This window comes from Gallinula chloropus (genome assembly GCF_964237585.1).
Source record: "Gallinula chloropus genome assembly, chromosome: 1".
NCBI classification, from domain to species: Eukaryota; Metazoa; Chordata; class Aves; order Gruiformes; family Rallidae; genus Gallinula; species Gallinula chloropus.
This window is the reverse complement of record NC_140085.1, coordinates 38,451,253-38,465,869: the sequence shown is the minus strand read 5'-3', so window position 1 is coordinate 38,465,869 and position 14,617 is coordinate 38,451,253. Positions and strand designations below refer to the sequence as shown.

The 14,617-nt window shown below is 46.6% G+C and overlaps 2 protein-coding genes across 3 annotated transcripts in view; one reads left to right on the top strand and one right to left on the bottom strand.

The window, feature by feature from the left end:
* ZNF277 (zinc finger protein 277) overlaps positions 1–5,376 on the bottom strand; it is a gene marked incomplete at its 5' end in the record, with an annotated part of 56,846 nt that extends 51,470 nt beyond the window's left edge. Inside the window, one exon of the mRNA XM_084261609.1 lies at positions 5,334–5,376. Within this exon, the coding sequence (XP_084117735.1) occupies positions 5,334–5,376 (43 nt within the window). The remainder of the gene's footprint in view (positions 1–5,333) is intronic.
* A 374-nt stretch (positions 5,377–5,750) lies between these two features.
* Positions 5,751–14,617, top strand: part of DOCK4 (dedicator of cytokinesis 4) — a gene marked incomplete at both ends in the record, with an annotated part of 250,335 nt that continues 241,468 nt past the window's right edge. For both annotated transcript variants that reach the window (XM_084262501.1, XM_084262500.1), the window contains one exon: positions 5,751–5,787. In XM_084262501.1, the coding sequence (XP_084118627.1) occupies positions 5,751–5,787 (37 nt within the window). The remainder of the gene's footprint in view (positions 5,788–14,617) is intronic.

The window sequence follows — 14,617 nt, the reverse complement described above, 5'->3', positions numbered from 1 at the left end:
CATCAGGCCTAATGAAATTTAATCCTAGGGAAGAAGGTGCAGGAACTATGATGAGAGATCACACTCTCGGAGTGGTAAGGTGAAAGGGGATGATATGCAGGAATGTATTAAAAGAAAATAAAGAAGAATGGATCAGCAGGAGTGAAAACAGGATCCAGAAGCAGTTTGTGGATGACAGCTGGTGAGATGCATGGCAACAGGACAGGAGCAGTGGGACAAAGGAAGAGCTGTGGGCAGGGGGAGCTGGTGGTTCGGAAGGGAAAGGGCCAGGGCAGAAGGAGTAACCGAGCTGTGCCTGGGAATGGGCTGGGGCAGAAGTGACCAAGTTAATGCTGGAGAGTGACAGGCTGAGGAACTGTCCTTAAAGAATCACAGGGGCCTCTGAGAGGAAAACAACAGCTGAAGAACAAAGGCAATAAGTGAGAAATGTAAAGCAGGTGCAAAGCAGATCAGAGGACAGTGTGAAAAGCTCGAAAGCCGTGAAGGACAAAAGTAGCTGGTGCAGAATCACAGAGTCACTTAGGTTGGAAAAGATCTTTAAGATCATTGAGTCCAATCGCTAACCTAGCGCTGCCAAGTCCATCACTAAACCACATGCCTAAGTACCACATCTACATGCGCTTTCAGTACCTCCAGGGATGGTGACTCAATCACTTCCCTGGGCAGCCTGTTCCAGTGCTTGACAACACTGTCAGTGAAGAATTTTTTCATAATATCCAATCTGCTTCCCCCTCCCCCCCGAACAGAACTTGATGACAATTTCTCCTCGTCCTATTGCTTGTTATTTGGGAGAAAAGACCAACACCCTCCTCACTACAACCTCTTTGCAGGTAGTTGTAGAGAGAGACAAGGTCTGCTTTCAGCCTCCTTTTCTCCAGGCTAAACAACCCCAGTTCCCTCAGCTGCTCCTCATTAGACTTGTGCTGTAGACCCTTCACCAGCTTTGTTGCCCTTCTCTGGACATGTCCCAACACTTTGATGTCTTTCTCATAGTGAAGGGCCCCAAACCGCACACACCGCATAACCACTTCCCTGTCTCTGCTGGCCACATGATTTCTGATACAAGCCAGGATCCTGTTGGCCTTCTTGGCCTTTTGGGCACACTGTCATGTTCAGCTGGCTGTCAACCAACACCCCAGGTCCTTTTCCACCTGGCAGCTTTCCAGCCACTCTTCCCCAAGCCTGGAGAATTGCATGGGGTTGTTGTGACCCAAGTGCAGGACCCAGCACTGAGCCTTGTGGAACCTCACACAGTTTGCCCTGGCCCATTGATTGAGCCTGTTCAGATCCCTTTTGTAGAGAACCTACAGAGATTCCTACCCTCAAGCAGATCAATAATGCTGCACAACTTCATGTCTGCAAATTTACCGAGGGTGCACTTAATCCCCTCGTCCAGATCATTGGTAAAGATATTAAAGAGAACTGTCCCCAATACTGAGCCCTGGGGAAAACCACTAGTGACCAGCCTCCAACTAGATTTAACCCCTTTCACCACAACTCTCACCCATCCAGCCATTCTTTTACCCAGTGAACTCTATGCCCATCTAAACCAAGAGCAACCAGTTTCTCCTGGAGAATGCTGTGAGAAAGTGTCAAAAGCTTTACTAAAGTCCAGGTAGACAAGATCCACAGCTTTTCCCTCATCTACTAAGGACGGTCAAGCAGGACCTGCCTTTCAGAACTGAAGAGACAAGCTGGATAAAGCCCTTTTTTTGTTGATACATATGCAGATGGGGAGAATCATGATGTTTATGAAGAAAATTAATGGGAAGCTGTAATGTCCACCTCAGGCTGGCAGAGTTGCAGCAAAGAGGTGGCAAGACCATATTCTGGCAGCTGAAACTAAAAGCAGGGCAGAACTGGCCCTAAGATACGCAGGCTGATGACCAGTCTCTGCCCTGATACAGGGGAATACAGTAGTAAGACCTTTTGGGGAGTAAAACGTTGCAAAGCACACAGGGCTGAGGTAACTGTATCAGTGTTACTGTGTAAGGCTGAGAGGCCCAGGTAAGAGCATCAGAAATAATAGATTTGGTTATCTACCTGGTAGTGGTCAAGAAGCCAGAACTGTTGATGAGCAGGAAGAGACCCTCACCTGGAAAAGACTCAGTGTCTGAGCCAGTGTCTGTGTAACGGGCCCAAGGTCCGGGAATATTACACAGACTTAGCACCCACACTGATATTCAAGTGGCCTGTGAACACAGAGGAGCTTGCAAATCTAAAGAGGACCTGTGTCTTCCCTACTGAATATCAATCTGCATCAACTAGAAGGGAGGAATAAGACTGGGCTATCCCTGTTGTGTTTATGAGAGTGCTGTTGGTGTTTATGAGGGCATGATAAACTGGCATTGCTCTCTGCATGTCTGTGTGACCAACCATTTCAGTTCTGTGCTTGTGCACGCCTCTCTTGAATGCATGCTCAGTTTCACTCCTGGCCAGACCTGCAGGGAGGAACAGCAGCAGCTGCATCCATCAACCTGGATGGAGAAACCTCTCAGGTCTAAGAGTAGATGGGACTGGCTCTCAGTGACCAGAAAAGAGGAACCCCTGGATCCCAGAGTCCGCTGGGTTGAGGGGCTCTCATAGCAGCCTTAAGGAGAGGGAACTTAGTTGATGAAGTGATGCTTACCATATCAGAAACAAACCTACTTTCACTGAAGTATCTTCTAGATGTCAATGAAAAAGGTAAAAGTGTGCAAGACCAGTCAAATTTTAGTTTTCCACTGTAAACTGAATTCCCTCAAAAGTGGGACACAAGAGATAGACGTGGCAGGAATAAGAATAACATGCTGTGCTCTGGCATGGTACGTTCCAGCAGCATGGTATTAAAAAGCATTTGAGCACATTAAGACCCAGAGTAGGAAACGGTAAATGTCAGGCTGCCAACAAAGCTATGAAAGACACACTTCCAGAAGAAACCTCATTTTAAAATCCACTGACAGATGCTGTAAGAAATGTTGATATCTAGCATAATTAATGTAGACTGAACAAATTGTACTGTGGACGGTGATGTGATTATTACAAGGCACTCGGTGAAGGCTGCTGGAGGGAACTAACTAGAAAGCAACACAGTCCTGGATTAGAATACACAAGCACAGGTTTCCCTGTAAATAGGAAGCATCAAGACAGGGAAAAGTATTTAAATTTCCTGTTTACTATCTCTAAAGAAGTGATGCACCTTCTCAGGTGCATATGCAAGTGTGAGATGCTTCTAGAGTGAATAAAAAGCCTTGTAGAAATGAAATCTCTGAAAGAATAGGGGTTTTGCTCAGAAACGAGGAAATGATAAATATTAGGGTGAAGTATTTTCTTTGCCCAGAGACAACACAATTTATAGCTTAAGTTCTATTTACCCTAAAACACTGGGCTCTAGATGAGTAATTCTGGAAAGCCTGTTTCAGCTGGTGGGCAGTTTTGTCTTTGTTCAGAGGAAGAAGAAAGATGGGCTCTGAGCCTAATACAAACATGCTGAAGTCAGTCATGGTTAACATGATGGACAGCAGTTAAAAGGCTGTGGCAGAATTTCATGACTCCCAGCCAGCAAGCTGGCAGTCCTCTCTTATGGAGACAGGGATAGCTTGAATGTACGTGGAAGTCTATAGGCTGGGGTGGAAGTTAATTTAGCCTGGCACCTATTATTCTGATTATCAATAGCGACACATTTCATCACCTAGAGACCCCAGAGGATCTGCCATGGGAATCAAAGAAAGTTTGGGAGCAAAGACATCAAAAGTTCAGAAATCCTTGCAGTGAGCATTCAGAAGTCACTCATAGGAAAACAGCACAGCTCTTCAAACTCCAATGTTACAAAGCTGGGGTGGGTTTTTTTTCGGTTTGGGCTGGGTTTTTTTCATACTGGAGTTACCTGGAAAAACTTCAGGGTAACCTTATTGTCTCTAGTACTCCACAGGTCTATGTAGAGTTTCAGACAGAAGACTTGCACAGCAAAAGTGACTGTCCTTTCCCACAGTTAAATCATCACAGCTTTGCCTCTGGCTGCAGTTACACCAGTGTGGAAGTGCTCTACAAGGGTCTGGCTTTTCATGTAGGAGAGGCTCACATCAACATGCTGCAACACATAAATAGTGTAAGAGTAGTGCTTTAACTACTAGCATAAGTAAAGTGGCATTTTATGAACAGAAGCAGAGTACGTACTAGAGAAACAATGCAAACATCACTTAAAAAGATCACTCGATACAACTAGCTTGACAACTAGAAGGACAGACACAGAATAAGTGTGCTCTAACTCTAGGTTTGAAACAGCCTGCTTGCACATGACTCCCTTCTGTTGTGTCTTTCACAGTACTGGCAACTTAAAAATTCAATGTAACTTGATGGTAGAGGCTAAAAGCCAACCTCAACTGAAAAAAACAAAAAGCCACTTTCCTCTCTTAAATTTGAAAACATAAAACTCCTATATTTTTGTTCAGATCAAACTGACACTTCCCTTAAAACTTCTCGCTGCCAATTCAGAACACTTTGTAAAAACCCAGACGTACTCATCTTAGAGACAGCCAACCTGTACCTGGTGAGGCCCGCGGAGTGGCATCGGATCACTGGATGTTTTTCCTTTTTTTTTCTGTCTGTGCCTTCCCCCAGGACCAGAACACGTAACAAGCTCTTGCTCTTGCCTCACGGCGTGTCCAGGTTTCCCTCACAAGGATCGGTTCAGCCTGAAGGCCTCTTGCAGTTCACCTAAGGTGAGCTCTGGCTAACGCCGCTTCCAGAAGGGCACTGAGATACAGGTCTCTCAACAAGGATGGAGATCTCAACTGTTCTTCCTGCTTCAGGTGCCTGACTTGGCCTTGTCTGTCACTCCCGACTCCTCGCTGTACACCACCTGCTTTTCTCTCTGTGCATCTATGTGCTGAGATACCGATTTACATGGGAAGTCAAAAAGCCACCCCGGCGTGGCACCTCTCTGGCACGCAGCCGGCACCGAGCCCCTCTCCGGCACAACCCACCGATGAAACCTCTGCCGGTCCCCCCAGCTTTACGTGCCAAACTCGGGGCTTTGCTAGGACGGACGGCACCGGCAGGACCCGAAGGCCTCACGGCCCCGGAGGCGGGGACGGGGCTGCCCGCAGCTCTCCCCGGAAGCACGCTGTGACGGGTGACAGACGGGGCCACCACCACGCCGGGCCCTGACGGCTCCCGGCGACTGCCCCGCACGTTATCGCCCGCTGCTCATCCCAGGTGCCCCGCGGAGCCCGACTCACTCCACCGCCTGGGACGGCGGCGACACCGCCCCGCCAGCGCCGAGCTGAGGGCCGCAAAGCCACCGGGAAGAGGGGAGTGGGGGGAGCCCCGACGCCTCCCCGCAGCGCACTCACCTCCCCGCGCCGGGGAACCGCCGACCCCACAAAACTCTGCCATGCTGCCGCCGCGCCGCTCCTCCCGCCCTGGAGTGAGGCGGCCTCTGGGAGCCGAGCTCCGCCCCACCCCGCCCCGCAGGGGAGCGCGGGGCCAGACGGGGCTTGTAGTCTCTACCCCGGCTGCGGTCGACGAGGGGCGCGGCTGCGCTGAAGCACTACGTTCCCCGTCGTGCAGCGGGACGGGGCATATAAGGGGCTGGCAGCGAGCGCGTTTCAATCAGTCAGTCTGCCCGCCCGGCTGAACAATGGCTTCGCCGCCGGGGCCGGGCAGCCGCGGCTGAGGCGCGGCGGTCGCAGCTGGGCAGCGGGCGCGCTCGCCGGCCACCGCTGCTCCGGGCAGAGTGGGGGGTGGGCGGGTGTACTCACACCGCGAGCATGTGGATACCCACGGAGCACGAGAAGTACGGCGTGGGTGAGTGCGTGAGAGCGAGCGGGGTGCGAGGAGCGGCGCTGCCGGCGGGGAGCGCATCCCGCGGCGGAGCGAACTCGCCCCGCGGGGCCGCCGTGGGGCTGCTGCCGTCTCCCGCGGGAGCGGAGGGAGCACCCAGCCTCTGCGAACGGCTGTGTCTCCCTCTCAGTGCAGCGGGGGTCGGAGGTCCCGTCGCGGCCGAGAACGGGCACTTCCCCGGGGGGAGCAACAAAGGGTGACGGATGCCCGAGCCGCTGCCCGGGGGTTGGGGCTGGTCCTTCACCGCCGGGGCGAGCGCTCGGCTTCTCCTCGCTGGCGCTGGGTGGAAAGGCTGGTGTTTCGCGGGGAACAAAGCTGCCTTAACAGATATCGCTGGGAACGGCGACCCGGCGGGGAGACGGTCTCCGGCGGCGCCCCGGGGAAGAACGGGAGCAGGAGCGGGGCCGCGGGCATTGTTCGCGCGTCGGGGGTTTTGTCGCTGCTTCGGTGGCAGCGAGACAAAGTGTCGCTTGTGAGAGCCGCGCTTCCTTGCCTATTTATTCAACTCTGCTCTGAAGCCCGCTGGTGTGACCGTGAAGTGATCAGGCAGGCTCACTGTGATGCATTTTTGGGTTGGGGGGGGGGGATTGACACCACCTATTAAACCCGCCAGTACTCGGTGAGCTGTGATAGCTCGTCCCGGACAATAGCCCCCCCTCCGACACAGGCTCAGCTGAACTGTTACACAAACCTACTGGCGTAGTAAGCAGCTTTCCGTTGTGTTTACGTCGCGTTTGAACGCGGAGTTGTGCACGCTACGGCAAAAGGAGGAGCGCGGAGCCCTCCTTTGTGTGTCGGTGCGCCTGTGTGTGCGGAGCAGCGCGTTGGCGAGCCACCCAGCGCGGCAGCCAGCCCAGCCCGGCGTGGTGCCGCTCCGTCCCGTTTGGAGTTGGTCCCAGATGTTGCCGTCCCCCAGACGTTAAATTACAGAGATCATCGATGGGATTTATTTTCGTGACTACTTCTCTATTTGCCAGGTCACAGCTGTGTTGCAAGATATTGATTAGTCTTGCCAACCGCCTTTCTTTTACGAGGATGGGCAGGGGCTTAAAAACCACTCTGGGATTCCCTGGAATGGCATGCCTGGATATTAGCAGTCAAGTATTTCAAGTTGCAGCCCTCCTCTGCGTCTTCTTGTTGGTTTTTATTTTTGAGCATAGCATGCTGTTTCACAACTGAAGCATTTTTCCTGATTTATGAGCTAATAATCACGATGCCGCATCTTTTCTAATACTGAAAACAAGCAGCCAAATGCTGTTCCCTTTAGTCGAATGATTTACCCCCTGGTTACTGAACAATGAAGTGATATCCCTCACGTAAGGTATGTAGTGTGGGAAACCTTTTCAGGTACTTGCACATGGATCGCTGTGCTGCTCTCCCTCACTTAGGAAGGCTGGCTTTATGGAAACCTTATGCGTGCTAAAGAGATCACAGTTGTGATTCCTCAGTAGTGGGCTTCCTCTGGATCAACCAGGAAAAGGGGTTCATTACAAAGAACCTCTTTATTTTTGTAAATATAATATAGTCACAGGAAGATACTTATTCTTTTAAATTAATTCTATGGTTTTCTGTGATTTCCCATCCAAAGGCTATTCAAGGTAGTAACAAAAAGCCACTGTTCAATTTGAGCCCTCTATACCCACCCCTCGGATGAAGCTGATATTGTAGTTCACAGGACCCCTGCAAAATGTTGAAATACTAGCCTGAAGTGATGTATTGTTTTATTGCGCTGCATGTTATGCTATGTGCTCACTCACCTGCATGGTGACTGCTGTCTGTAAAGTCTTCACACCCAATTATCCTATGAGCTATTGTGAGCTACAGCAGTAAGAGGCATGAGAGTTGTATCTTGCGGTATAATTCTTTAAACTTCACAGAGTGAATTTCATAGGTCAAACTTGCATTCTTGCATTGCAGACCCACTTATATATCTTTTTAGTGATTGGATGTTTCCAAACAGTTGTTTTTGTTTGGGTTTTTTAATACTGATGTATTTATCTGTCCCTGTATTATAAAACCCTTTCGAGAATCCAGATTAGTTGCACCAAACATATGTATCCTTTGTATAAAGAGCTCAGGGCTTGCATCAACATCAGACCTCATCTGCATTTCCAATCTGAATTTTGCAGCACATGCTGTGTGCTGCACATTTCTACTGTGACATGCCAAAATGGATGAATAACCAGGCAACAGCCACCTGGTTGCACTGAAGGGTTGCTGGTTACCAGGTGGCTGTTGATCGCTTGCACAGCCTGACTGATTCCCACTTTGAGGGGTAGCTGCTACAAGTAATGGTCTTATCCTCAAATTTTCAAACTTGTCTGCTAGCTACTGAGAATATCTAATTGGATTTTTTTGCTGAGCAGCCTGCTTTACTGTGGGTACACTTACTAGTAGGCATATATGCTGCCAGTTCATTACCTAGTAGATATACATACTGCCATAATGTAGAACATTATTACACTTAAGTTATGCACTTCATGTTACAGTTATGTATTTTTATATCTAAGGCTGTAGATTTTGTCAGTTACCTATTATCCCTCAGGATGCTAAAGGTGAAATAAGCATTGGAGTATTTCTGGTTCTGAGAGTTTGTATTCTTTGGGTTTTGATAGCTTTATTTTCAGAACAGAATGTTAAAACTTAAGGAATTTCAAAGTGAAACACATGTTCTGAATCACACCTTCAGCTGCTGTGCCAAACTGGTGATGACATCACTCGAAGGACCCAGTGGTCAGTTATGTGGAGTATTTAACACAGTGTGTGGGTAGGAGAGGTAAGATATTTTTTTTTTTGCTGCTAATAGTATCTAAAACTGATAGATGCCACATGGAGCTGGCTTTCATAAATGCTGTGTGCTGTTCTAGGGGCATTTGGAACATAACAGAACAATAACCAAACCCTTTGTTAAAATTAGTCATTTAAGACTGTAGCTGTGGATGCTCTGCAGGCAGCAAACCAGTGAATGTATCTTTCAAAGGTGAATCTGACCAGTTGGTGCAAATGGGATAATTTCAGCTGTAATAGATAAATCACAGTTCTTCTATAGCTGCTGTTTGGAGTAAAAATAAAAGTTCTGTTAGAGCTTTGAATATAGATCAGTTTTTCTTTGTCTCACCAGAGCTGTGTAGTGCCATATCATCTGATTTCTTTGATTTACCTGGATCTGTAAGGATGCAGTTATGCTTTCTGGAATGCGATTTACCTTTTTCTACTGAGCACAAAGCTTCTCAGAAAGGCATTGTTTTATTGGATTATGATGGGAGGATTAATTAAGTACAACAATTACAAACAGTTGCTGAATGCATAATCTAATTTATAAGCAGAATGGTATTCCAGATCCTGAAGTTGTTCCATAAAGGAAAATATACTAGTGTAACTTACACAAGTTCAAATAGTGCTTGCTGGTTTTAGTGTGGTTAAGTCATAAATCTGTCTTCCTGAGGGACTATTGAGGTGTGGCCGTCTCCTGTTTTATAGACTGAGAAATGGAAGGATCAAATGACTTTTTGCTGTAAGCTGGGGTTTATAGGAAGAAAGACAGGGGTGTATTAGTTGATCAGAGGAGTATTGACTAGCACACAGGCAAAAGCCGAATCAATTGGCTTGTGCCCTGTTCAGAGTTGCAGTCGGACAAGTCTTGCTAGCAATCCTCTTGGAAGATAACTAAGACATCTTTGTTTGCATGCTGCAGTTGCTTTTCTGACTGCAGGTTAGCTTTACTGTAAATGAGCTTGGTTTTAGATCAACATCAGAAAGACCAGAACTATGATGTGGGTAATGTCACACTGTATGTCTCTGCCAATAACTCTTAGACTCCTAATATAATGTGGTTTTGCACAAATGCTTCATCAGATTCTCCTGCATCCATCCCCAAACAGTTACAAATGAAGCCTCCAGTCTTCAAGTCTCTGATTTTGGCTTGCTTTTTATATGTGGAATTGACTAATTTGACCACTAATAATGAGCTATATCCAAAACTTCGGTCAAGCTACCTTAAATAACTGTTAAGGGGTGATGCAGGGCAAAACACAATGTATTTTAGAGCCCGTGAACCCTGTTTGGCTAATGAGAAGTTGGAGGAGGATCTTTTTCTTGTCACAGCTTATGGCTGTTTGTGGGGCTGGCCTTCTGCAAGTAGGTGAAGGTGAGGTGCTGTGGGGCACTGAGAGCGAAGTTGGCAAGATACCAGTGTTCTCTTTGCTTCCCTGGGGTGATGGGAATCTGTCTGGGGTCTGGCTGAGATGGAGTTAATTTTCCCCTTGGCAGCCCTCCTAATGCTGTGTATTGGCAGCCAGCAAGGTGTTGGTAACACACCAAGGGTTTGGCTGCCACTGAGCAGCGCTGGCGCAGCATCAAGGCTGTGTCTCCTACATCCCCCCTCACCAGTGGGCTGGGGTGGGCCAGGAGGGGACATGGCCAGGACAGCTGACCCCAGCTGACCAAAGGATATTCCATACCATGTGACATCTGCTCTGCAATGAGAGTGAAGCAGAGCATTTGTTATTTATGATACTTGCCCTTTGAGGCTACTGTTAGTTATACTGAAGACCTGCTTCCTGGGAAATGAATGGACATCACCTGCTGATGGGAAGTAAAGAACAGATCTTTTGGTGTTTTTTCTTTGCTTTCACACACAATCTTTGCTTTGTTAAGATGCCTTTATCCTGAGCCATGAGTGTTTTTTCCATCCTGTGTTTCCCCCCCCCCCCCTCCCTGTCCTGCTGAGGAAGGGGCTGATAGAATAGGTTGGTGGGTACCCAGTGTCAACCCACCCACCACAGACCCCATTCTGATTTTATGAAATATAACTTCAACAGTAGCTGAGAGAGAATTTATGTGGGCCTTTGTTCTAGAAATATTTTAGAAACATAACCCATTGTCATGGAGGGTATTAGATTAGGGTATCAGAGAAAGATTATATTTTTTGGTCTGTATAGGCAGTCACTTTCAGTATTTTTCAGAAAGTGATTTCAACCTGCAGTACTCGGGGGGGGGGGGGGGGGAATCTCAGCTGTGCTCTGATGGAGAGCAGAATATGAAAGTTGAGATAGGCTAGCCTTGTGACTGAATGACTTTAAATTTGAGTGGTGATAAAACAGTGACATTGCTTAAAATAAGGTTAAATAAAGATTTTAAAATGTGTTTAACAGGTGCCTCCAAAAATCTAGTTTTTAGTGTAGATGTGATGCTTTGAATGTGTTTATCTCTAAAAGACAACCCAGAGATGGTTGGTTTATTAACACCTTCTTACACAGTGTCACTCAGACAACTGATCTTTCCTATGCACTATGTGTCTGGAGCTATTGGGGAAGATTGTTTGAAGGCTGATGTTATTTTATGACTAGGTGGTTGTGGTTTTGCATGGCAAGGTGCAGGAGGGGGTGCTGCAGGGGTGGCTTCTGCAAGAAGCAGCTAGAAGCTCCCCCTAGGTCCAACAGAAGATACCAGATGGGCTTAAAGCTGGACTTGCTGCTGACCAAGGCTGAACCAGTCAGTGGTGGTCACAGTGCCTCTGGGAATCATACTTAGGAGAAAAATGCCAGCAGCTGCTTTTTGTCACTAGAGAAGGTAATGAGAAGATGTAAAAAAATACACAGACACCAAGGTCAGTGAAGAGAGGAGGTGCTCCAGGTGCTGAAGAGAAAGATGCCTCTGCAGCCCATGGAGAAGACTATGGTGGAGGAGATGTCCCCCTGGAACTCATGGAAGATTATGGGGAATAGAGACACCATGCTGGAGCAGGTGGAAACCTGGAAGATGCTGTGCCTGGTGTTGGAGCAAGCTCCTGGCAGGACCTGTGGCCTGTGGAGAGAGGCCTATGCTGGAACAGGATTGCTGGGGAGTCTCGTGAGACTGTGGGTGTCGGGCTGGAGCAGTCCAGTCCTGAAAGTCTGCACCTCATAGAAGTGACCCATACTGGAACAGTTGAAGAGCTGAAGACCTGTGCAAAGGGCTCATATTAGAGAAGTTTGTGGAGGACTGACTCTTGTGGGTAGAACCCCATGCTAGAGCAGGGGAAGAGTGTGGGAAGGAAGCAGAAGGAAGACAGCTTGTGAGGAACTGACCAAAACTCTGATTTTTGCCCCCCCCCCATCCCTGTTGGGGGGGGGGGGGTGGGGGATGGGAGGGGGAAGGGAAAGAAATCATTAATGAAGCTAAGTCTGTGAAGAAGAGAGGGGTGGGGTTGTGGGGGAAGATGCCTTAAGATCTGGTTGCACTTCTCATTATCTAACTCTGGTGTCACTGGGTGTGCAGTGTAATAAACTAGAGAGTTTAATTTCCTTTAGTCTGTGTTGAGTCTGTTTTGCCTGTGATGCTGATTGTAGAATGAAGTGTCCCTGTCTTTATCTTGACGCCTAAGCCCCTCAATATGTATTTTCTCCCTTGTCCAGCTGAAAAGGGGAATGATAGAGTGACTTTGGACATCTGGCTTCCAGCCAGGGTCAAACCACCACATAGGTGTATACTGATGACACTGTTTTTCTTCTGCTTTAATTGTGTTGTAGTTTTTTTGCCACCATTCTCACCATTGGACTTATGTGACTACTAGCTGGGTCAGAAGTAGCCAAAAGATGGAGTAACAGTGAATTAAATAACATAAGGAGTGAGGTTAAGAATGTGGCCTCCCTGATGAAGGATGATGTGTGTTTTATCTAGCATAGGCTGATGTAAACTGATTGCTTTTCAGAGCTTGGACAACACACAATGGAGTCATAACTTTTATGTCAAGGAAGCTAGAACTAGTTATCAGGAACACTTAGCGCTGCTGCAAGAGTGTCTGCTTTTGACAGTTTCATGTTTACAGCCTGGTTCAAGGTGAACACTTCTACCACTTTCTATACTTTCCAGTTCATTTCTGAGTGCAATTCACTGTGTAGGTTTTGGTCTATAAAGTTCTGCATAATTTGAGACTTGGGATCAGGGAAAATCCTGAGGAAAGCAGTTTGAGTGCTTGGATCATTTGTGACAATAGAATGTATTCAGCAACTGAGACAAGGCACTTTGAGCAGAGTTTGCACCCATGGGAAGTGTGTTGCTTCATTTCTTCACGTTTGAGAGACTCTATGGTTCTGATAAGGTGGTTTTCCTATTGGGTTTATAGTTGATTCTATGCAAGTACAGGGGAACAAACCCCTCAAAGTCCTTTCAAGCCCATCTTGCTGGTTGTGCACAGGAGGGTTGAAATGTGCAGAGCTTGCTTAATTTTGCCAGTTCTAGAGTATATTTTGTTACTTTGTTTTGCAGATAACTGTAGATAATAACTTTGTTTTGCTCTTTCTCATTTTCTTGTTTGTCCATTTGTGTAGGGCTGGGCAGAATGCCTTTGAGGTGGCCACTGTCCCCTCCCTGGTAATTTGGAAGCTAGGAGACTAACCTGGAAGGAGACATTGCTTTTTTAGTTGCACGCATTTCACTTGTGGTAGATGGCTCTGTTATACAAGACAAAAGTTTGATTTTTGTTTTGGCGATGACTACTATAAACATAAGAAATGTCTAGAAAGGGCTTTGAGACTTCATCTGTGCTGCTTTCTCAAGGCCAAGTCAACTCTATCAGTCACTTTGAAGGATGTTTGCCAGCATGGTCTTTGAAGTGCTGATAATGAAGCGTCTGCAACTTTTGTAGTCTGTGTTTAGCAATTTTATTACTAGAAAGAGTTTAGCACCAGAGCAGTTTTCCTTTTGCATGTACCTTATCCTTATGGGTATATGAAAACTTGCCAAGGCTGTCTCCTTTTCTTATGAAATAGCTTCAGTTATTTCATTCTTTCCTTGTAGATGATGTTATGTTTGATCAATATGTTGAAAACTGGACAAGAAAGCTTTGTTGGGTAAAGCAGGAGGATCTCTTACTATGTGCTTTCAGCAACATGTCTGTTATTCCCAGTGTGATTGTTCCTTCTGCAGCAGCATCTCACTGACTCATGTTCAATCAGGAACTGCTAATCAATCACTTAGAGCCTTTTCTGGAGTTCTGTTGTCTAGACAGTAATTCTCCCATCTTGATTCATCAACTGATCATTTCTGCTTATGTGTCCTTAATGAACAGTACTTCTCTTCCATACTATCTCTCCTGTTAGTCAGCTGTGCTAGATTCCAGATTTCCTGTCTCAGACTTGTTGGAAGCACCTGGTCTGACAGCTTTGTGAGATGCAATTTAGGAGCTGTACTGGCTAACAGAAGTGTAGCTTGTTAAGAGAGGCAATGGTGATGAACTGAAAACACCTGGATGTCACAATGAGTTGCCATTGGTTTGCCTTTGTATGTTTAAAGGAATGTGGTGTTCAGATCTTTACAATGACTAGAGACTGCAGCCATAGCTGTTTTCTGTTTCTCTTCAGACTGTATCTTCCCAGCTACATAGTTTAAAGATGATGTGATAACATGTCAACTTTGCATTTTTTGGGCACCTGAAATGTTTTGTTGAAAATAATGCTGACATAAGGTGCTCAAAGGTAGAGAGGAGAGCTGCAAACAGTGCAGCTTCTGAAAGTCACCTGTGCTTATAGGCACCAGGAAGGAAGCTTGGATTCTGCAATTTGTAATGTGCTGTGCTTGCTGGTGTTTGTTTTGAATAAAAAAAAAATTAAGAAAAAAATGAAATAATTTGTGCAGGATTAGAAGAAACAATGTTTTTATGGAACAAGACAAAAATACTGCTCTTGAAGGAGAGCTAATATAAGGGTGAAAAAATCCCTGCTGATACTAATTGTATCTTTCATATTTTTTCAGTTAAGGAACCAAATCAACTTATTTTTCAGATTCATAAACAATTATTTGTTAATAGTAATGG